The sequence below is a fragment of the Glarea lozoyensis genome (genome assembly GCF_000409485.1).
Source record: "Glarea lozoyensis ATCC 20868 chromosome Unknown GLAREA11, whole genome shotgun sequence".
NCBI classification, from domain to species: domain Eukaryota; kingdom Fungi; phylum Ascomycota; class Leotiomycetes; order Helotiales; family Helotiaceae; genus Glarea; species Glarea lozoyensis.
This window is the reverse complement of record NW_007360985.1, coordinates 1147384-1171249: the sequence shown is the minus strand read 5'-3', so window position 1 is coordinate 1171249 and position 23866 is coordinate 1147384. Positions and strand designations below refer to the sequence as shown.

At 46.2% G+C, this 23866-nt stretch overlaps 6 protein-coding genes across 6 annotated transcripts; 3 read left to right on the top strand and 3 right to left on the bottom strand.

Annotated features, from left to right (window-relative positions):
• Positions 1-366: 366 nt before the first annotated feature.
• On the top strand, positions 367-7020 carry GLAREA_11273 (Thiolase-like protein; the record flags this gene model as incomplete). Its single annotated transcript, XM_008079461.1, has 5 exons — positions 367-1877; positions 2077-2637; positions 2719-3046; positions 3098-4885; positions 4975-7020. 5 exons carry the CDS (start codon positions 367-369, stop codon positions 7018-7020), a joined length of 6234 nt encoding a protein of 2077 aa, XP_008077652.1.
• Positions 7021-7303: 283 nt separating this feature from the next.
• On the bottom strand, positions 7304-8649 carry GLAREA_11272 (Protein kinase-like (PK-like); the record flags this gene model as incomplete). Its single annotated transcript, XM_008079460.1, has 2 exons — positions 7304-8538; positions 8640-8649. 2 exons carry the CDS (start codon positions 8647-8649, stop codon positions 7304-7306), a joined length of 1245 nt encoding a protein of 414 aa, XP_008077651.1.
• A 941-nt stretch (positions 8650-9590) lies between these two features.
• GLAREA_11271 (Zn2/Cys6 DNA-binding protein) lies at positions 9591-12035 on the bottom strand (the record flags this gene model as incomplete). The annotated part of the gene is made up of 4 exons (XM_008079459.1): positions 9591-9676; positions 9734-10804; positions 10924-11597; positions 11662-12035. 4 exons carry the CDS (start codon positions 12033-12035, stop codon positions 9591-9593), a joined length of 2205 nt encoding a protein of 734 aa, XP_008077650.1.
• Positions 12036-12493: 458 nt separating this feature from the next.
• On the top strand, positions 12494-14390 carry GLAREA_11270 (MFS general substrate transporter; the record flags this gene model as incomplete). Its single annotated transcript, XM_008079458.1, has 7 exons — positions 12494-12726; positions 12795-12939; positions 13008-13285; positions 13347-13955; positions 14019-14152; positions 14202-14274; positions 14330-14390. 7 exons carry the CDS (start codon positions 12494-12496, stop codon positions 14388-14390), a joined length of 1533 nt encoding a protein of 510 aa, XP_008077649.1.
• A 5037-nt stretch (positions 14391-19427) lies between these two features.
• On the bottom strand, positions 19428-19937 carry GLAREA_11269 (uncharacterized protein; the record flags this gene model as incomplete). Its single annotated transcript, XM_008079457.1, has 2 exons — positions 19428-19467; positions 19555-19937. The coding sequence occupies 2 exons, from the start codon at positions 19935-19937 to the stop codon at positions 19428-19430; spliced, it is 423 nt and encodes a 140-aa protein (XP_008077648.1).
• Positions 19938-21661: 1724 nt separating this feature from the next.
• On the top strand, positions 21662-23252 carry GLAREA_11268 (uncharacterized protein; the record flags this gene model as incomplete). Its single annotated transcript, XM_008079456.1, has 3 exons — positions 21662-21773; positions 21841-22833; positions 22882-23252. The coding sequence occupies 3 exons, from the start codon at positions 21662-21664 to the stop codon at positions 23250-23252; spliced, it is 1476 nt and encodes a 491-aa protein (XP_008077647.1).
• Between the last annotated feature and the right edge of the window lie 614 nt (positions 23253-23866).

Sequence of the window (23866 nt, the reverse complement as noted above, 5' to 3'; positions counted from 1 at the left end):
TGATGATAGGTAAGCGAAAGCCGTATAGGCGATAAGATATTCTGTGTGAAAATCCTTTGGGCGTGGACTTGGTTGATATTTGCCAAGATTGACGTTAGAACTGTTAGGCTTTGAATAAGAACCCTTGATCAATGAGATATAAGAAACTGGTGTATAAACAGCCGGGCTATAGCTCTTTTCTGAGCAAGACCTCTCGTCGACTAGCCTTTTAAACCGAGCATATCCAAACTCAATATCTCCATTTTGAATTCTATTATGTCAGTTTGTTGAATAAAAAGACAAAATTGATATCACACCACACTCTCGACAACGTCAGAAGACGATCATACTTGTTCTCAACTCACAAATATCACACCATAAGAGATAATGAAGTCTAGCACAACATCAATCGACGTGCCGGCAGCGACGACTCTTCTCTTTGGAGATCAGACGGATTCATGGGTCGACGGCATCGACCAGCTTTACAAACAAGCGGCCTCAACTCCATGGCTAAAGTTGTTTTTGGACAAGTTATACGATGCCATAAAAGCGGAACTTAAGATTACCACGTTAGACCGTGCCTTGCAAACCAGCTTGGGTCATTTCTCAAGTCTCCAAGAACTGGGTGAGAGATATCGCAACAGTACCGACGACCTTGGTGTGGTGCGTTCGCTTCTCCTCCATACCGTCAGGGCCGGTAACTTACTGCAATGGGTGAAACGAGAGCCGCACCTCATTGACCCAACATCCCATACTGAGTGGTTAGGGATTTCCGGAGGACTGCTGACTCTATCGGCTCTGGCCATTGCTGGGGACTTCGATGCTTTGTACGAAGCATGTCTGGAGGTGGGCCGCTTGGTTTTTAGGGTGAGCAAACTCGCGTCCGTGAGATCCAGAGCCGTGGAAGATAAACCCGGTGTTTGGGGTTGGGCAGTGCTGGGTATCTCAGCAGATGATCTTCGCAAAGCCATGGAGCAATTTCAAGAAAACGCGGGTATCCCACCCACCAAAAGAGCGAAAGTAGGTGTGACAGGAGCCGGATGGAGCACTATCATCGGTCCTCCATCGGTTCTGAGCCTTATTGTCGAGCAATGCTCTGCTATAAGAAGTGTTGCCAAAAATCCCCTGGAAATCAAAGCCCTGCAGCACACACTTAACATATCAAGTGCGGAAATCGAATATATGATAGGAAAAAACACAGAGTTTCTAAACAAAAGACTGATCTCGAATCAGAGTATCTGGGGTGTGGACGACCATTCAGCAACATATGATAACTGGGGAGACTTACTGAGAACTATCTGCTGGCAAGTCTTGGCTCGTCCACTTAACCTTACCGAAGTTATAGACAAGATCAACTCAAAACTAGATGGGATCAGCTCTGTGCGGGTCATTCAAGTAGGATCCAGCAGCCATGCGCCTTACTTAGCCAGCGTTTTGAAAACGCAGGACAGACAAGTATCTATCCAAGGCCAACATGCTCTCTTGCAAACAGATGATGGCGCTGCGTCGCTTATGGCTGGTCGTATTGCCATAGTAGGAATGGCTGGTCGCGGCCCGGGAAGCGACAACGTCGATGAGTTCTGGGATGTCATCATGTCCAAACAAGATCTTTGTACGGAGGTTCCCAAAGATCGATTTGACATAGATGAGTTCTACTGCGAAGCACATGATCGTGGCGACCAAAAATGTAAAATGACCACCAAATACGGCTGCTTCATGAATAATCCGGGCCACTTCGATTCTCGATTCTTCCACATTTCGCCGAGGGAAGCAATACTGATGGACCCCGCTCATAGACAGTTTTTGATGAGCACCTATGAAGCCCTTGAGTCGGCCGGGTACTCAGACGGCCAGACGAGATCAACAGATCCAACGCGTATCGCGGCTTTCTTTGGCCAGTAAGTAATCTATTTTTCCAGCCCTCCTGTCTTCCTTGGCTGCTCTTTGGCCACTTTTGATGAGTATCATCCTCGAACCATACAAGACAACTGGGACTCTTTTGCAGTCTTCGTAGATGTTATCTTTCTTTCATCCTTCTCTTTGATCACTTATGGGTTTCCTCGGGTTACAACACTGACTGTGAAACTTTTACTACAGATGTACCGATGACTGGCTTGAACACAGCCATCCTACTCTAGGATGTGACGCATACACCTTGCAGGGAATCCAACGTGCATTTGGCTCTGGAAGACTTGCTTGGCAATTCAAGTGGGAGGGCCCAACTTATTCCCTTGATTCCGCATGTGCAGGCAGTACTGCGGGCATCCATTTGGCGAGTATGAGTCTGCTATCTAAAGACATTGACATGGCTGTTGCTGGAGCCGCCAATATCTTGAGTTGGCCGCACTCGTTCACTTGCCTCAGCGACTCTGGCGTGTTGTCCGACACGGGAAATTGCAAGACATTTCGCGATGATGCCGATGGCTACTGTCGGGGCGATTTCGTCGGTGCTGTAGTTTTGAAACGTCTCGAGGATGCCGTCGCTCACAATGATAATATCCTAGCGGTAGTTGCTGCGTCTGGCAGAAACCATTCTGGAAACGCCACTTCAATCACGACAAGTGATGCCGGTGCTCAGGAACGCCTCTTTCGAAAAGTGCTTCGCAATGCACAAATCTCTCCGGATGACGTTTCGTATGTTGAAATGCACGGTACAGGGTATGTTCAAACACACGGGGTCTCTCTGCTTCCGTCCTTTCGTTTCTCAAAAACACAAACGCTAATTGCACGAATATTTAGTACTCAAACAGGTGACCCGGCCGAAATGGGCGCTGTTGCCAACACGTTCAAGCACAGGCGCCGTAACAATGGACCATTAACCGTCGGAGGAGTCAAGGCAAACATTGGCCACGGAGAAGCAGCCGCTGGCATGGCAGAATTGTTGAAATGTATCATGATGTTCAAGAAAGACATTATCCCACCACAAGGAGGAATGCCTCACGCGCTCAACCCAAAATTTCCTCCACTTGCAGATCTCAACATTCAGATCCTTTCGGAACCTCACCCATTCGTTAGACAGGCTGAAAAACCCAGACGGATCCTCCTGAATAATTTCGACGCAGCAGGGGTAAGTATTATGAACCCTGGTAAGTTAACCTAACTAATACTCTTTTATAAGGGAAATGCTTCGCTAGTTCTTGAAGATTTTGTGTTCTCGAAACAGAGAGCGAAAGATCCTCGATCAAGTCACGTGATCACAACTTCTGCTCGAACAAAGGATTCGCACAAGGCAAACAGCGCCAACCTTTTGAAATGGCTGCGAGCAAATCCAACAGCCAGGATCGAAGACGTAGCCTACTCGACTACGGCACGAAGAATGCATCACCCCTTTAGAGTTGCCTATACCGCAACGTCCACTCAGGACTTGATAAGCAGAATAGAGGCGCTGGATCCAGCTTCATTATCAACAGCACCGTCGCCATCTTCGCCAGTTATTTTCGTATTCACAGGGCAAGGATCGCACTATGCAGGCATGGGCTCCGAGCTGTACAGAACAAATCCTGTCTTTCGCGAGACGGTAGATTTGTGCGCCGCGATCTGCGAAAACAACGAGTTCCCATCCTTCATCGAGATAATAACCACCAAGGACACCGACGTTGGAGAAAAGAATACTGTGCAAATCCAATTGGCAGTCATCACGTTGGAAATAGCTCTCACAGCCTTTTGGCGATCTGCTGGGATACAGCCTGCCGCCGTGATGGGCCATAGTCTCGGAGAATACGCCGCTTTACATGCTGCCGGAGTACTGTCACTGGCAGATACTTTGTATCTTGTTGGCAGCCGCGCTCTGCTGCTCCTGGAACGCTGCGAGCCTGGATCGTGTGCCATGCTTGCACTTTCGACTTCCGTAGCGAAGATAAATGATAGACTCATCAAATCATCCTCCTGTGAAGTAGCATGCATCAACGGACCCAATGCAACTGTTATCAGCGGAACGACAGAGGACCTGGAACAGCTGCAAGCTAGCGTAACAGCTCAGGATAGCAAAGTCCGAGCGACAAAGCTCTCAGTCCCATTTGCATTCCATTCATTCCAGGTTGATCCAATACTGCAGGATTACATCTCCCTTGCAGGAGGCGTCGAATTTGGAGCGCCTAAGATTCCTGTTGCATCTACCCTGCTCGCATCTGTCGTAGAAACACCGGGGATCTTCGACCAAGAATACCTCGCTCAGCAGACACGCCAGGCGGTTGATTTCGTAGGCGCACTCAACGCGGTCAACTCCAGAATTAAAGATCCAATTTGGCTTGAAGTAGGCCCAGCACCGGTTTGCACATCTTTTGTGCGTGCTACTCTTGCACCTGCTCCCAACAAGATCATGCAAACCATCGAGGCAAATGTCAGTAATTGGACATCCATTTCCAGGAGCCTGTCAACAGCATACGTCAACAGTATCGACGTTGACTGGCTGGCATTACATAGACCCTACGAGGATAACCTGGAGTTGCTGACTCTGCCTGCCTATGCTTGGACAATGAAGGATTACTGGGTGACCTGGACCGAAAAGAGCAGAGAAGGAGTCGCACAAGAAACAGCAAAGCCTATATCTGAGCCATATCTTGCCACTTGTGCACAGTATCTAGTCAACAAGTCATCTTCACCAAAGATCCAAGTCACTTTCCGAGCGTCCGTTTCTGACCCAGGATTCCTAGCGCTAATAGAAGGCCACAAAATGCAGCAGATCGGACTTGCTTCTGGGAGCGTATTCTGCGATGCAGCATTGACAACAGCAAAGTATGCTCTTGAGTATAGTGGCAGAAAAGGAGTCACTGACCGCAGTTTGACGATACACGACCCTGTGCTCCTGGCACCATTGACAAAGAGCCTCCTGGGTAGTGATGGAGAGCTTGTGACGACAGCGGTCCTCGATAGCGCTTCTTCAAGTACTGTGCTTGTCTCATTCAAGGTAAGAACCACCACCATCAGTTTCTAGCATTCTTAGACAGATCCCTGGGTTATGATGACCCTGCTAACTCCAATACTCTCCCTTTCTAGGCTACTTCAACAGAATCGTCGCACAATTTAGGCACTATCAGAATCAACATTCACAACCCCGATGAGACTCAGATTGAATGGGATCGAATGTCTTATTTCATCAGAGCAAAGATGGATCAAAGGATCAAAGGATCCAAAGAAAATTCCGGGCACAGAATGCAACCAGATGTTTTCTATGCGCTGTTCGCAAATGCGGTAGAGTTCGCCCCTAGTTTCAAAGGTCTTCAGGAAGGTTACATATCCAATGATTTTGAGGAGGCAGCAGCGTTGGTTGTACTGAAGAACGACCCTGCTAATAGTCGTTTTACCTTTTCGCCTTATTGGAGTGAAGCTCTCGCTCATTTGGCAGGCTTCATGGTGAACGGCAACCCTAATAAGTCACCAGACGTGACGTTTATTGTCATGGGCTTCGAAAGTGTGAAGCAGACAGTCGCTTTTGAGCCTGGAAAGGAATACATGACGTACACCCGAATCGTGAAATGGGAAACCGACACAGCCTTTTGCGATGCTTTCGTTTTCGATCGTCAATCTTCAAAGATGGTCATGCAAGTGATCGGCCTGCGGTATCAAAGGCTCCCCAGAACGACCTGGCGACATATTCTCTCAGGTGCACATGCAAAAACCAAGTCTGGCGCCCCTGTTCGAGCCGCCTCACAAAGCGTATCTAAAGAAATCACCGGGGAGTCCATGAGATTCTCTACTTCCGCTGATAACGGACAAACAAAGCAAGAAGATGCTAGATCCCAGGAAGAGGAGGCGCCAGCCTCTGGAGAATTTGATCTGATCCTGGATAGCATTTCTAAATCCACAGGAAGTGATCGAGCAGAGTTCACCGACGATACTGAGATAGCCGAGCTTGGTGTTGACTCTATTATGGCTATCGAGATTGTCGCCTCCGTGAAAACCGAGTCGGATCTCGATTTGCCTGCCTCGTTTGTCTTCGAATACCCCACCATTGGTGATCTTCGCCGTGCTTTTGGAGGGAAACCAAAGCCAACAATCAAAGACTCCCCAGGTGCCAAGTCAAATTCGACATCTTCAAGCGAAGGCGGATCAAGACCTAGAAGCCCAACGCCCGCGCCTGAATCAATCTCTTCCTTAGGGTCTAGTGTGGTTCGCGTCGAAGAAGAAATCGTAACACCAGCGAATAAGGAACAAGACACATCACCCGCCCCAACTGTCCGAATCACCTTGCTTCAGGGCCGTACAAAGACTGAAAGGACTCCTCTATACTTGATGGCTGATGGAACTGGATCTATAGCCACGTATATCCATCTCCCAGTTTTCAAGTCCAAGATGCCAGTCTATGGAATTGATTCGCCCTTCATACGTTGCCCGTCAAGATTGACCAGGCAAGTAGGAATTGAAGGAGTAGCCAAGCTCATTGTCGACGCAATGATAAAGGCTCAACCTAAGGGATCTTTCTTCGTCGGCGGTTTCAGCGCTGGCTGTATGGTTGCATATGAGGTTTCGAAACAGTTGGCTGGTGCGGGTCGCAGGGTAGATGGGCTTGTGATAATCGATTTGTGCTCTCCGCGGCCCACGTTGCTGGATGAAAATGCAGTCAAAGAAGAAGCGAAGACGGGTGTGGCCGTCTTTGGGGCAGCTGTAGCCCAAGATGGATTGTGGAGTTCTTCGTCTGCCCAAGAAGATCATTTGCGTGCATACTTCGTAGCAATGAGGTTATACAACCCGCGACCCATGACAACTAGCGAGCGGCCCGGTCGAACATCGGTCATTTGGGCCAAAAAGGGTCTTGTAGGCCGCATTGCTTCTAACCCTAAGTTGATGAAAATGCTAGCAGATGAAGGGATTCCAACCGAGGCGTATCCAGGCTATATGGAAGACCCAAGACTTTCCCCCATGGCATGTCTTGTACCGGATAAAACCCCTAACGATTTGGGACCCAACGGCTGGGACAAGTTTGTTGGAGATGTTCTCACGTTGTCTGTAAATGCAGATCATCTTGACCTGCCGATGCCTGAACATGTGCATTTACTTCATGAGCAGCTAGAGGAAGCGTTCGCTCACTTTGACCGCAATTAGATACGGAGCTGTTTTAGACTGAGATGACGAAATATACGACTCGAGCAGAGACAAGGCTGATTCAATAACTATATCGTCAGGGGCGTCAACGAATGCATCCCATTGTATATTCGTCTCCACTAGAACGAGGTAGCTTCCAGAATTCCAACTATTGAAATTCAGGTTCTGTTGCCAACCTCGATGTGATTTTCAGGTGAACATCAGTGACTTTCCATCACGGGCGAAGGTAAATATTCTTATGCTTCCTTGTCCCAGAGCGCCCATTGGTGTGCTAGACGCGTTTTCATTTCATTTGTGAAGAACGACCAATCAGACCCGTTAGGCGCTCATCAGACCCGTATTCTTCCAGCGCACTCTCTTTCCAATGTAGCCACTCTTGCACCACCCCGAACGTCTTCAATATCGCATTGGCCAACGGCAGGGCGCAAGCCCATTCTGGCTCTAAGGCCAGGCCCCAGAAGAACCTTCGGACTTTCTCATCAGCCGTATTGCTGTCCAGATCAGAGAACCCTCTTGCACGCAGCATATCAGCCAGGACAAGATCATTGTGGCTCAATTGAACTTCCCCGTCACAGAAAGCGTTCATATCTGCTGTCACAAGGGATGGCCCAAAGGCTTCGTGTCGTGGTACAGTACATGCCATTTGCCAGTCAATAATGCCGGTAATATTCAGTTGATCATCAACGAGTATGTGATCCCCTCTGTCGTCGACATGTTTCAAGTAGAAGCTCTCTCGCGACTGGTGTCCCTCTAGCGAGGCCAATTGGACTGCATTATCCTTCAGAAAACGGTACGCCAGATAAGCATCGACAGGATAATCGGTATAGAGCTGGCCATCCGCAATGAGCTCCAAGTACTGCTCAGCAAATGCTGTATAATAGGCGATAGATGTGGCAAATGGTCCTCTGGGGGTAAGGACAAGGAACCTGTCGCTCGCCATGGCCGATACTTCAATCTCAGATGATTGCAAGCACAGTGAACCAGCCTTGGGGAAGGGGTATTTTTCTAACTTTACCAGAATGTTCGCAAGACCCCTCCAGACCGTTGCCTTATCGTTCTCAGTGGCTCTGCTGCTGAAGATACCTTGGCCCGCCCATGGTTTTCCCTGTAGTTCTTCCATGATGATAAAGCTGACGCCGATACCATGGTCCGTTTCAGTGCCACATATACCATAACTGAATGCTCGAGGAGCCGGTACCGCAGTGGTTTCGAGAAATTTCAAGGTTGCATATTCGCTGAGTACAAGATATTCAACCAGCAAAGACGGAAGGCCAACAGCAAAGCTAGCAACACGTGGAACCCTAAGTAACCATGAAGGAGACCCGTCGTGGAAACAAATACGGGCGTGATAGTTAGCGCTTCCCATAAGATCGCCGGGGCCAACTGCGAAGATATATTCGATGTGGCAATTCCGGCCACCATTCAGACTTGAAGCATGCTTGCAGACTGCCTCGTCGTTGATCCGGAAGCGGAGACGTTCAATTTCAGCTGCAGTCTGTAGTGCATAGGCTGTATCGTCTATAATCTTTTCGGCCAAAAATACTTAGTATTTGGGGTATGGAAGGATACCAGGACGAGCGAAAACAAGAGAGGGCCGAACAAAAGACTCTCCCACTCACTTTGCTGCATTTGTGGTGAGCCGGGGATATGTGAATAAAACAAAGATAGTTGTTACACTTGTCGCATCCACCAGCGGATCTGACGTTTGGCCGTGTGCATCCTGGCACTGAGCATGAAAAGAACCTTGACGTCATGCTAAGTAATGGTCGAGTAAGAGGAATGTAATGGCTATAACGTGAAAAGAATAAAAAATATAATTCATAGAAAGCGTGGCCGGGAAGACACGTAATAGGGCGAGAGCGTGGCTGTTGTAGAAGTCGCCGTCGGATCAATGTACATATTATAAATCCATTGCGTTGGTATACGTAGTCTCGAGGATTGGGAAACTTGTAGAAACTTCGCTGTGGTCGTGAAGTATCCTGAGTGTCAAGCCTGAAAGGGTGTTGGATCTGAGTACAATAGCTGTATCTTTAGCCTGGAGTACAATTTGAAAAGCAGATGCAGGTTGGGGAACATCTCAGTGATGGGAAATGATATTGCTTCGTCATGTCGATGTCGTGGGAGGATTATGGTCGTGTTGTTGGCAGTGACGCGACGCCAACGAGAAATTTGATGCCTCAGGCATTAGAATAATTTGGAAAAGCGCGTCTACTTTAGTGCGGTCACGTGACTCAATTGATTTCCAAGTTCGGTGTTCTTGGTTTTTATTTCATCGACTCGATGCTCAAATAAATTTCCATCGGCAACCACTATGACAACATGTATCTTTATATGTCTCCAGCCTGTCTAGAGCCTAATCTAGTTTCCATTCTCCTATCGTTGGGAATTGGCCCATATGAACCAATCTTACCTCTTCATATAAGTTTTACCCCCAATGACCCTGCAGAGTCTACACGTATCTATGCACGGCATTGAAGAGGGAAGATGAATCGATGCACCGATTAAAGGGGTCGTAAGTGTTTTGACACCTATTTAGAAACCCTCCCACGTTCGTATGTGTATGAAATGACTCATCTGACAACGTTACCCTCGTCGCCGGTGTTCCCCATCAAACTGTCGAAGAAAGCCAAGTCGACGCCTTGGAACGCCCACTCATCTGTAGGGCTCGTCAGCACCTGCTGTTTTATATTTTTCTGTCGGAGCAAACACTTACCTGCTCCCGCTGCCAGTCCTGGATACGCTCTATCATCAAGCATGGGGTTGCAAAAGTCGTTCTGCAACTGAAGCTCAAAGCCTCCATGGACCCCCGACATTATCGAAGATGTCTCAATCGCTATGTCGCTTGACATGGCCTGTGATAGAGCAGCCATATCAGAAGAGTCTGCGGTTTCAGTAATGGAGTGCGTTCCTATCTGCATGTCGCCGTGAACGTCTCCCGCGCCAGACAAATTTGCTCGATGAACTGGGTGGTGCGTTGTTGAGGTCATTTCTGGTCTGGAGATCGCCTTGCTACTACTTTTGAGGGCAATTTTGACTATGCCAAAATAAGGCACATGCACGCTTACGGCGCCATCTTCATGGTCAGGAATGGCTGTTTCACTCCCTGTTTCCAGAACGGTTACTCCCTTTGCACCAAGAGAAGAACCATTCGTTGCATCGACGTCAATAGCTAACAATTGGCGCAGTAACTCGGCGCTCTTTGCACTGAGTGCATCTGAATTAACACGGTTGACCTCTTCCATGTTCTCCTGCACCTGTTCAATCATCGCACGATCAGTGTGGTATTGGTGGGCTAGTAAATTCTCTGTCTCTGAGACGGGGCTGTCTAGGTGTGCTAAAAGCAAGGTCATGGCAGCCATGAGGGCAAGAAAATCAACCGTACGGCAACTATAGGCAACCCCGTTGAAGCTTCGTAGTGTAATGAAGCGCAAGATCATCTCTCTTGATGCGTTGACGCAAGCGACGAGGGAGTATTTATGTTTTTGTTCTGCCGATGACGACCGAAGCATGTATGGGAGATGAAGCTGATTGAGAAGATTATAGTGGATAATCTGTGCGAAGAGCCGCCGAGTGTTCCAAAATAGAGCCTGGGAGTCAGTCGGTACAACAATTAAATTCGGTACTATCCACCACTTCCCGGGCAGGCTTCTAGCCGCTCTTTGAAGCTCCATGTCGAGGGTCCGGGTCAGCTCAAAGTCATGTGAGTTTGATTGGTTTGCATTACGCTCTAAAATCTGTGAAGCAATAACACAATGGATTCGTTCCAGGCGGCCAGTTGGGGTATCTGTCCAGTATCGGGTTAACGTTTTTCTTAACTGAGAGCAAGATCAACGAAGGAAAGCAGGTGAAAGCGTGATGATACATCGAGACCGTTACAGCAGGGGCGTTCTATAAAACACCTACCTTTCGCGAGCATCGTATCAGAGGCCATACTACGATCCAGGCAACCTTGGGAAAGCCCTAGCATAAGACAGAGATAGCGGTCTAAGAAAACAATCCGAAACCACATCACGTGTGGATGATATTCCTTAGTGGGGTCAAGCACTTTGTACTGTGCCTGATTATCATGTCGGTTGAGGCCCATTAGCTGCGCAATGTTCATAGCTCTACGACACGACATCCAGCTGCGCCGAAGATTGCCAATGTTAGCCTGATAGACACTCTCGATAATGACACACTCCAGGCCTTCGATAGTCCCGAGAAGGTCGTCATTTGTCGTAACCAGACTTACAACAAGATCTGCCAACCTTTCCATCACAGTCCGCGGCGCCTCCGACAGTGACTTGATCTCTTCGTGAAGATCCGGGTGGAGATGCTGCAGGAATGTAGCAAGCAAAAGCATATGTCTCGATATGAGGACTGGATGTTGGGTCGGCCCGGGGATATCTACCCGACCTTCGCCAGCTGTTACGTCTTTCTTATCAAGAAGATCGTATGGCATGGTGATTATCTCGTGAGCTAGAATGGGAGAATGTCGGGCCGCCGCATATATCTTCATCGTATCTTCTTGCGAAGGGAGTGATGCGTGCAAAAACTGCGAAAGCTTCTCATGTTTCCTGTTTGAGTCTGATGAATTCCTAATGGATGGATGATTGTTATCTTCAAAGGTGCGGTGCTAGGGACAAAAGTCAGTCAATAAACATCAGAATATTGACGTTTAGATTACGCGCCTCCGAAGCCGAATAAAAGGCAAAGAACTGCGATGACTCCGATATCATGGACACTGGAGTTGGGATCTCATGGCTAGCACCTCTTCTCCTACCGTCTTCACTGGGGGTATTTGGTGTCCCTCCACCATGGCCATTCCCAGTGGTGTCAGTATCAGCAAAACCGAGGTCCTCAGGGAATTCCTGACTGATGCACCGAGCACCCCTTCGTCGACAGCCATTACAAATGACATTGTCTCGAGCATCGAAAATGCACCTCATCTTCCGCCGTTTACATTCCCAGCAGCTATGCGTACCCTTGCGCAACTTCCTCCGCTTAGCCTCCGAATAAACGTAGTCGGACGGCATTGTTCGTGCACGTGGAGACGACGGAGACGACATAACAACAATATGTAACAGCACACAACAAATAACAACCGGGACCGGATGAGTGCTATGAATGTTGGTTGTCCAAATGATGATGATGATGGCCGGCGGAGAACAAAGATGCCTGCGGGTGAAGCTCGACTTTCAAGCGAACATCATCACGTGAGCGGCGGTCGAACGACTTAGAGGGTTTGTCAGCACGGAGGACTCTCGTCTATGATCAGCCATTGGATGCGAGGACCAGTCCGAGTCGGCGGTGCTCCAATTACGATGGAAATTAAGCTGTAGAATCTTCTTCGTGTCGGTTCTCCCGGGATGACTTCTTATCCATGGAAATAATCCAGTGCAAACTTGTACAGGTATAAACACTTCATTGCAGCAGCGCCTTCGCACTTGGCCTGACAAGGACGGATGTCATTCGATCATTTCGTTCTTCTACAATGTCGAGCGACGATAATGAACGTGGTTCGAAGGCAGCTGAGGCCGAGTCATTGGACACTACTACAAATCCAGAAAATGTTACTGGCGACCCCGAGAAACAGCAAGATAATAAGATTGGACACTCGATTCTCGTGGAATGGGATGGTGACAGCGATCCTCTAGACCCGCGAACTTTCTCATCCTCGAGGAAGTGGTTCTACGTTGCTGTAGTCTCTACGGGCTCTTTATTGGTGTGAGTATCCAAAATGTCTGGCGTTTATTTTTATCTGAACCGAGAATTGACGTGAAGTGCATGTTTAGAACCGCCACTTCGTCACTATACGTCGCATGCTATGCACAGATTATCTCACGCTTTGGCATCTCTCAGGAGATTGCGAACCTTGGACTGTCACTCTACGTCCTTGGCCTAGGTTTGGGACCTCTGCTTTTCAGCCCTTTTTCCGAGGTATGCTTGTGCAGCAATTACTGCTCGCCCATTCTGTGGTGATTCTCTGACTGAACTTCGGACTCTAGTTCTACGGAAGAAGGCCAATATACATAACTTCGATTGTGTTCTTCTTGATTTGGTTGATCCCGTGTGCCGTCGCGCAAAACATAGAAACGCTTCTGATCGCACGTTTTTTCAACGGATTATCAGGAAGTGCATTCCTTGCCGTCGCTGGTGGCTCTATAGTAGACTTGTTTATTCCTCAGCAATTACTACTTCCCATGACCATCTTCACTGGCACTGCTTTCATCGGACCAGTCGCCGGACCTCTGATTGGTGGTTTCATCAACTCCTTCGCTAATTGGTTAGTTCACTGTCAAACTTCCATAGGATCGTATACTGGCATCTGCTAATTAAACTAAAAGGCGATGGTCGTTCTATGTCCTTCTTATTTGGACAGGGGTCATGCTAGCATGTGTCCTCCTTGTGCCAGAGACATATCATCCTATCCTACTTAGCAAAAAGGCCGCCGCGCTTCGTAAAAGCACAAAAAGGCAATATCATTCTGCCTCTGACAAAGCTCGCGCCTCAAAATCTCTCTCCAAAGCTCTCGCTACGTCACTCTATGTCCCTTTTCAACTTTTGTTCCTCGACCCTATGGTTCTAGCTCTCAGCACCTACACCTCCCTCCTTCAAGGCATCTTGTATCTTTTCTTCGGAGCTTTTCCGTTAGTATTCGTCAACAACCATGGCTTTAATCTCTGGCAAGTAGGTCTTACATTCTTGGGTCTCTTGATCGGTAACTTGGTCGCTTGTTTATTCAATCCTTACTGGCATAAAAACTGGATGGGACTCATTGCCAAGATGAAAGCGAAGCACGGCCCCGAATATAAGCCTGAGCCCGAATTGAGATTACCTCCTGCGATGATAGGATCGGCAATGGTCACTGTGTCGTTGTTTTGGTTTGCTTGGACGACTTATCCTTCTGTACATTGGATTGTGCCAATCATCGCAACTATATTCTTCAGCATAGGGTACGATATCTTTGCTCAATTTCCTGCATTCTACAAGCTAGCTGACATTATCGTCTCGAATAGACTCTTCTTTGTTTTTCAAGGTCTTTGGACATTCTTAATGGCTGCCTATCCTAAGTATGCCGCGAGCGCTATGGCTGTCAATACAACTACACGCTGTCTTTTCGCAGCTGCTTTCCCATTGTTCACAGTTCAGAGTAAGCGGATTCATAGATTAAAGAGGACGGAGAAGCTAATTTCACCTAGTGTTTGATGATTTGGGCTACCAGTGGGCTTCGACCCTAATTGCATTTTTGACCTTAGCTATGCTACCATTCCCGTGAGTATCCCTTTTACATTTTTCTACATACTGATTTTAAGCTCACATTGTTCAGATATATATTCTTCCGGTATGGCAAGACTCTAAGAGCAAGAAGTAAATTTTCTTCCGGGTAGGCTTATTGGCAAAGGTCAAATGACCACATATAACATTTTTTCAGACGGACCAGCTCGGGGTATCCCTTGAAAACATCTTCCGTTGACGGTATTTGGACTGAAAAGCTCGGGTTGTGGAAAACGAAAAGCGATTGTATTCGTAAAATGGCGATTTCGGGTTATTTAATTCGCGCAAGCTTGCCACTTTGAAGGCACATGTATATCTAATTTAATCAATCTTACAATTTTGGTGAAGCTCTTTGGGTGTTCACTACATTTGTGAAGCGTAAGTTGCCACAGTTTCTGTAATTGAGTTACTTGTATGTGAACAGTATTTCTTGGCCATTTGTTCCAAGGTGATTGTTCAACCAAGAGATCCCAGAAGTAGAATAGCTTCATTGGCACTTTTCATTGCGAGACGAGGGAGTGTACTTCCAAGCTTTCAAGCTGGACGATTTCATCTCCGTGCAAATCGCTTTGAGTTCGGATAGATTGTCTTTCACGGTGTCTTAGTGGGTTAAAATTATTTTCATCCTGTAAATTTGAATGATGTAGCCGACAGACCACTTTGTCAACTGCTAAGATGTCAAATCATCTGACTGCATGTGTTTACCAATTGGCGCAATTTGCAGTGAAAATATTATTTACAGCCTCATTATAAACCTTCAGCGCTTTGTAATAAGTGCGCAACTTAGCTTTTCTAGGTTCACGAGATTTTAGACTGTAGAGATCCTAAATCAATAATGCACGATCCGCATGAATCCTTCCACAACGCTTCTTATCTTCTGATAAGCTGCGAGAGAAGTTAGTAAAGACGAATTAAACTTTGACACGAAAGCAATGCTGTCTCAACAGTTACGCAAATAGTTGGCCGTTCAAAATGCGATAACGGAAATTCAAAAAAGATAACATCCGGAAGCCCCACATATTTCATTATTCACGGCTGTGAAAAAGGGGGGTCCACCACACCTCGCTAAATCCAAAACTGCCGGACAATCAACCGTTTAATAAATCTGTGCGGCTTTCTCAATTCAAACTTAACTGCATCGATACCACGCCGCAATCCGCCAGCACGGCACGGGAAGGAATTGAGATCTGATCGCGTCATTGAGCACTATCGCGTTGCATATGCGCGTTTTTGGTGGCTTTTATTTCGTGCTTGCTTTTTTGCGATATCAAAACACGTTGACGATGTGCGAAAGCTGAGTTGCATCTCTCGATATAACATTGAAGTTGTGCCGTGGTGTTCGTGGGGGTTTGAAGAGTTGAATCTGGGGAGTGAGGTTGCGTTATTTGCGCTGGAATGGCATCAGATTATGATAAAGTTGCGGCGGAGGAAGGAGAGTGAGGACACGGCTGCAGAAGGTCATTGTTGCGGATAGTGTGGCAGCCCCTTCAGCAAATTAAAAATTGCTTTCACCGTGCTTTGATGAGCAGACGAAACACAATTTTCCTATTGCCAATGTCACATTTTAAAGTGTGAAGTGGTCATATAGATCAGGTATAAAGCACTTGTGAGTGTTTAATATTTATTCAATCAGAAGACCATTAAAATTACAAATAAATGCAATCAGATGCTCCAAAATATTGCTTGTTTGTCTTCTTAATCGTTCCAATGGGTGTTATAATGAACATTCACCTACACAATCTGATCCCAGGGTAATCATTCTATCACTCGCACTTAAACATATACTTCGCCACACTATCGTCAAAACTTTGCTAGATGAGCATTCTGTATCGAGCTACGGACTAAGCTGAAAGAATAATGGATTACCACCAACACATGGGTTTATTTCCATGAAGAATCTTGGGGGATAGAATTAAAATCAAGAACACCCGTGGATCACTGAACAAGGAGGTGCCAGTGGTATATCTCCAAGGATTTATTCTTATTGATACTCAATATGAGCTTTGATACGTCCATTGTCTTGTCTATGTATGGGCTTTTTGTTAGATTAGTTTTCAGAAAGTTCATTACTTCAGTATCATGATGTGGTTTGAAGGCCGGGGTTTACGTATGACATTGCCGACAAAACACTTGAGCTCGAATATTACAAGATTATGCGCATGAGAAAACGAGTAAAAGGATTTGAGTGTTTAATTTATGAGTATTGATACGCTCGTTTGTGTGACTTTAGTATACTTTGTCTATGTATTTCATAAAGCGTGAGGTAAACAAACGATCTCAATACTTGTCAGATAGTAGTTGACTTATGAGTCTATCCGCGTTCATAACTCATCATCATCATCCACTCCACCACGTCTAATTTATTTAGTCTTTCTTCAAGTAATGTCTGCTTGTTACCTGTAGAACATTTCTGGTGTTGTTCTGGCGGTCGGTTATGGCGATTTACATGTGAGGATGGCTGCCGTGGATTGTTTGGCGGATTGTTAGAAGCTGATTGAGCTTTTTCGCCGGGACTAAAGACGCCTAGATTCGTGTCTGTTCCTTGCCAAAAGCGGTACGGGTTTGTCTTGATTTGTGACATTTCGGTTATCACGTAGGATGAGTTGTGGTGGTGTAGCCTTTTCTGTAATTTGCGGACGAGTCCTGATGTAAAATGATGATGGGATGATAGATAATTGAAAGAAATCAAACAGACTATTAAGCAAATACTACTTTGTATAACTGATAGGCATTCATTAGAATTCGTAAGCAGTATTTTATGGTTATGACTGGTACTATAATTAAATTTAGTAGTTTACTGTTGACCCTCGATTCACTAGCTAGTTCCACTTCTTTGAATTAGTTGTCACCAATCTGATTAAAGCTGGATATAAAGTAGTTTCTAATCACCTCAGAACATGCTGTGATTTATCAATCAGATTAAACAGATTAATGTTGAGACGATTGAAGTCAACTTCTATGAAAGCTATTTTCTAATAATGATTTCTTTTGCGCGTTTGACTTTTCGTTGAACTTACCAAAACGAGGAGAAATAGAACAGAATATAGACATCTAAATCTTGGGTCTTCGCCCAGGATGTAAATAGTCTTATATAAACTCAACGGTTCCGGTCCACTTTCTTTTTTATATACTAAACCCAACCAAAGCGCATGAACGATAAACATACCAATCCTCTCTTCTTCACAGGCTTACTTACCGACGACCATATCGCAACTCCATCATCGCATGCGCCGCTTCCAGCTCTCTCGTCCTCTAATGATGAATCCTCGCTTCATCAGCCATGAACCGTTGATAAGTAGCTCGCTGTTGACTGTCGTAATCCTGAATCATGTGATCTCCCGGCGGGTAGTATGGGCGTTGTGGAAATACTCCACCCATGATATGTTGTCCAAGCCGGGATTGGTGGAAGGAGAATTGTCTTTGCCTTAGGTATCCGCGGGAGAATTTAAGAGAGAGGGCTGCAGGTTGTAGCCGTGGTTGAATGGGCTTTGGTTGCTGCCGTTTCCTTGCCAGGAGTGGTGCGTGTGGGGGTAGGACATATTAAATTGGAATCCTGGACTACCTGCTGTGTTGGAAATTCAGATGGTGAGAAAAGGTAGTAGTGAAAAGTGTTATGTATGCTTTAACAAAAGGGTAGCTAAATCAATTGGAATAGCCGGAGATTGAGTGAATGGATGAGGATGAATAATGTCACCAAAAACCTCCACTAACGATTATTAGAGTTAGGTATTTTCAGCATAGTTTATTCAGAAGCTCAAAAGGTTGAATAGAGATGATACAGCTTTTATTTGAATTTTGGACATTATCATGAAACCTAACTAATTCACGGCCAAAATTTCAAACTAAATTCGTAATCAAATGCCAAAGTTGCAGCCAAACACATCTGTCAAGCCACACTTAACAACAACTTTCTTAGGGACGACCCATTTACTGATACGGGGATTCCTATGATTGAAAACTCTTCATCTATTCCTCCCGAACATAAGAGTTGTCATTTAGATGCGAATAACAAGTGTTTTTATGAATTACAACCTCCCTAGTGATATACCGTTCAAAATTCATACACTCAGTCGATCGCTTTCAAGCCTATCTTTCTGGTGCAGGAGACATTTCCCTCATAATAGTATTGATCAATCTTCCAAGAAACCGAAAATTCAGCTCGTCCATTTCAACAACCGCGCTCCTTCTCCACATAACCAACAGTTTCGCAATCATATCGTCGATTTGGCCTTGCCGTGCTGTAGTAGAACTCATCAAACGATCGTAATAATGGCCTTCTTCTAAATCGATAAACTGCGGAAGCCTGGTCTCGATGGCCGGAAGTGAAAAATCATTGTAAATTCCTCTGTATCGTTGGACGAAAAGAAGTGTATCGATTAGCGGCCATCGCTCATTCTGAGTGGGTATAGTAGGAACTGAGCGACCAAAAAGCGGCATTGCTGCTCTCTGTAATTGATGTCTTGTGTGATGTTCAGGAATGTGTGAATAGTGTTTGAGATTCCGCCGAATATAATCACAAATTAAAAAGAATCAATGAAACCCAGCCACAAGTCGTTTAGACAACAGTAATTTTCTGGAAATTCAAAATTTTGGATAATCTCGCAGTTTCTGACATGGAGAAGCAGTTGGATTAATACATATACGATATTATTGGAGCGTTGCTGTCGCGCATGCAAACAAACAATTGTTGGCGGTGAATCAGAGAACACGATGTGCTGCTTTGACTCAGAGATCTGATTTAATGTGACAATGTGCTGTTCCGAGCGCAAGCAAACCCAAGAATTGCACTATCGACTTTCCTTTGGAGTTCTATACAAGGACAATTGTAAACGGTCCGACAGTTTTGATGCGACGCAATCAGCACCAAGTCGAAATTCAATGACTTTCCACAAGACCCAAAGGATATATAAGTTTGTAAAGCCGAAAAGATGTCAGCATTTTGTTACCAATAAAACTTTAATTTACATCTTGGAAACTACTTTTCAAGAAGCCTCTCTATTGATAGGATAGGAATATTTTTGTCATAATTGATGGAAATTTGCCAAGTCTATCGCTTCCAAAATAATCAAAGTTAAGCAAAAGTTAGGTATGCGAACTTCTTCTTAATACAATCCTACCCCTGCCCCCTAAACAAGACGCCCTATAAAGACTCACTCTACTGTGTTTCGCGATACCACAGTTTCAGCGACGCTGTTAGCGAGCGTTTCTAACGTTCTTTTAAGTATAACAAAATCCTGGTTCTCTGTGGCATCAAATCTACCTTGTCTCCGCACGTACAGGAGTTGCCGAACCATTGCATCAATCTGCCTGTCAATTTCTGTCTCCGGGTAGCTCAAAATCAGTTGATAGAATTGCCTTTCAAGTGGACTTGCAAATGCCGTGGCATGATCGATCGCTGGAAGGCCGGGTGTATCGTAAAAAGCCCTGTTCCTGTGGATCAAAAGTAATATGTCGACGTACGGCCATCGCACAACGTAAGCGGGATCGTCGGAGTAAGAGTCGTTTGAAGGAGAATGACCAGGGGAAGACTGATCGAGGGGTGAGAAATTGGGAGTGGATGAAATTGGAGGAGAAGGGATTGGAGTAGATAGATGGGGAGGAGATGTAATAGGAGTAGATGGGATGGACGGAATTGGACTAGACCTTCTGGAAGCAGACATCTTGATTGTCTGATAATGTATGTTGGATCCTCTCAAAGAACGTGGGACTTTTTTAACAAAGGTCCGAAATTGATATATGAGCTTTGCTACTCCGGATGAGGGAGATGCTGACGCTTATATTATATGCAGGATTGCTCGGAGGCTAATTGCGTGATAGCAAATATGAAGCTGCTTGTCCTAAAATTTGATGGTCCTGTATTGGGTTTGTGTGTCTGGCGTGAGGAATAGTAGCAGCATCTGGGCAAAAAGCTAGCTTCAGTCTTGAATTTGCTACTATTATTGTTTTGACTGGCTTGATCAAATTCACTTCACATTAAAAAGTGTGACTATGATCTGAAAACATGAATTGGCGTCAGCCATGACTCTGGCGATGTTTGAAATCATCGAAGTGTTTGCATCAGTCAAGACTTAAGAGCCGACAGTCAAATCCCTTACGATTTCTGTGAGGATATTGGTAGCATTACCCTTCGAAAGGATATGAATTGAATGAAGTGGGTAAATTGTAAAGCGTGCAATCGAAAGCCAAAGTATGAAAACAAGCATCTTTAAGTCTTGATGGGGATGAGGTGTGGTTGAAGTGTTTTTGACGAAGTCGCGTCGAGATGTGGATCCATGGCTCGGGGAAACATCGGACACAGTTGACTAAGCAACCCGAAAGTTAAAATCAACAACGCGGACTCGAGGCGGAGCAAACTCTACGAAACCATCTGCTCCGGTACACTCGACTCGAAAACTTGAAATTGCGATCAGCTATCGAAAACAAAGGAACCAACCTCTTGTTACAGCACTCCGTTGCGATCCGATCCTCAAATGCGATGGTTCGTCTGAACGATGCAGGCCAACGGATCATTGCGTGCGCTACCCGGAATTCGAGAGGTTGGGCATACAGACATTGGAAATGGCGCACACATAGGGTTCCACAACGATCTTCGTACACGTATGAAATCCGTTGTGAGCGAAGGAGGTTGGTATGCGGGTTACTCTATTAGAGTTTTCAGTGTCGTTGGGGAGATAGATGTAGAGGAAAACGCAACCGTATTCTTGGAGTGCTCGCATTAGTCTCCCGCTGCAAACCGGTAGCTAGGTAGGAATGGTATTAAGATGTACTTTTGAATTGCTCGTCATCCATTTCGAAGCTGTGACAGTTATCCAACCCCGGATTTAAATAGCTGCGGAACGATCTATTCGCACCAGCGTAGCGGTGCCAAGCCGATTCAAAAACACGACTTGCTGTTACTAGTATTGTGGACCATCCATAACGCACAGCCATATTCTACTCAAAGGGACCATCTAAAACATTACGACCGTTCGCGTCTCTTTATTTGCGGAATTGCGGCTTGCTCCATATTGCACAAGCGTGGCAATAAAGTGGTGCATATTCTTAGTACGTGCAGCAAGTGTCTGACGCTAATGAACCGCCAACAAAATCCTCATGCCAGACTGTGTTTACATTCACATATAATAAGCCACAGGGCACGCATGTCATGCGTGGGTTCTCGTGCGTAGATATCTTGTAAGCAAAGTCGGAATAGTTGCATGCACATTGAAGTTGACCTCGTTCTTCACGCGACTACCCGACCCGGCCGACGCTCTGCTCACCTTTCGACCAGACAATCTGAAATTCACGCCCACCTGGATTTTGTTGCAACACGGAACTTATCGTGACCGCGTCCGATTCCATCAACACCGCGTCGAGAAGCTTTTTTAGTCACCCGATCTCGACAATGACCGTTCAAGAACCGAACGAAAAGGCTTCGCGCCGGCTTCCCATCCTGCCCTTCAAAATCAAGCAGTTGCTCGACAAGAAAAATGCAGAAATGAATCGGCCACCATCATGTGAGTACACAGTATTCACCATTGACTGATTTGTTCCCATTTTTTCACGAAGCTGACCTTCAGACAGATCAAAGAGAAGACAGCACGATGAGACGAGCGACAACATCGTCTGGAACACTCACAATGCCTGTATCCGAGATATCGAGGCTCGAAAAAGAGTATATTGAACAGATGGAATCGCTTGAAGTTCTTTCCCATCGTATTCAAAGCCGAAAAGTCGCTGGTGATATATATACCAAGCAATCAGAAATATGCTCTCTGGAACAAGACTCAACTGCCGCCTCGGATGGTCTTCCAGAGCTAGAAGCCGAGCTTGCGAAACTAAAATCTAGCTACGATCAAGACACTCAAAAAATCCATGACCTTGAGCAACTTGCGCGACAATTGTTTGCAGCAGCCGATCAAAGCCAAAATCCAGCGGAAAGAATCAAGGCGCGTAGAGCGGAACTTGAAGTCGCAGAGACGCGTCCCTCCATTCTCCGGCAAAGCATCGCGATTGATGAGCTTGAGATGGTTATCCATGAGAAAAAGCAAAGATCGGCCACCGCCGAAGCCAAGATCGAGGCCTTGAAAGTGGGAACCGAAAACGATCGCGCCATTCTCCATGAAGTTGAAAAGCGTACTGTCGAATATGTTCCAAGCTTTTCTGAGCGACTGCCTCCAAACACTGAGCAAAGTCTGGGCAATATCCGAATGTCAGTCGAGAACATGGTCTCAATGCTCCTTGAGAGCTTGGAAAAGGCGGAGTCGCTCCTGGAGACGGTCACGGAGGCTGAGAACAAGAAAATCAATGCTAGTACTACTACTCTTGATCGACAAGCTAACACTGCTGAGAAACGCCGGAAGCTACCGCAAAGAAAGACGCGTGCCGCACTCAGCAAGGAGCTAGGAGAGGTGCAGAACAAGGTCGAGGAGATGGTACCACTGTACTGGGTCGGCCATCATACTCGCGCTTGGAGAATGGAAAAGCTACGCTCGGAGAAGGCTGGCAAGAAGGGCGACCCAGTACTCGCCGCAGCATACTGGACCGCCCAGAACGAAGCCAACGCCAAAGCCGATGGTAAGTCCCAATCACATCCCCAACGATGCAACCACTAACCCCCTCCAGCAACCATGGACGAAGACTTCGAAGACCAAAACGAAGACTACATGACCACCTTCCAAACCCTCTACGACATCCCCGTGCACCACGTCTGGGAGCACCGGCACTTCACCATGTTCATCGACGTCGTCAACTGGGGCAGCGACATGGCCATCTTCCAACGCTACTACTCCTGCGACAATTTCTGGCCCTTCTACAATAAGATTATGGGGACCATCTATCCGGAGTTCAAAGTCAATAGTAATGAGGTGTTTGTGAAGGATCAGGCGTTGGTGGATGCGTATCGTATGGTTGAGTCGGAGAGGAAGGCCGGGTTGGAGGCGTTTAAGGCGGCGCAGAGACCGAGGAGTAAGAGTGGGAGTTTTAAGGCGGAGTAGAGTGGTGAAGGATGTTGGATGATGATTTCTGGAGTTGTTTTAATGATCAGAATTTGAGGATGTTTGTGTTGCTATGGACGGTTGGTATGTTTGGCGTTTTTGGTATGAGCGGGGCAATTTGGTCACGCGTTTATTTTGGAATAATGTTATATACGATCTAAAGGGCGTTACAAGTGGTGGAACGTTTTCCATAATTCTAAATTTGCTCGAGGAGTGTGGACTATCATTTATTTGACAAGTCTCTTTCCACCCTCGAATCTTCTAACGGTTGCATCAATCACCTGACGAGCAGCTTGGATACATCTTGCATTGTACATCGGGTAGAAAGAACTTGTCGAAATGCTTACAGCAATATCTGAGTTCTGCAGGTGTGGTAGAGGTCACCCTGTCTCCAAACTTATGGAATATGGACTTCACCTTCGTGGACGCGCTAACCCTTCGTGGCTTTTGCGCAGATATTTCTCGATCTATCTTTGAGGCAACACTCCACACTCCTCACAGAGAATCTCATTTCTCACGATTATCGGATTGCGAAACTATCCAGATCACGATCAATCCTATCTACTATAGTTCTCACGCCTGCATCCCACGCACGTCCACTGCTACAAATACTC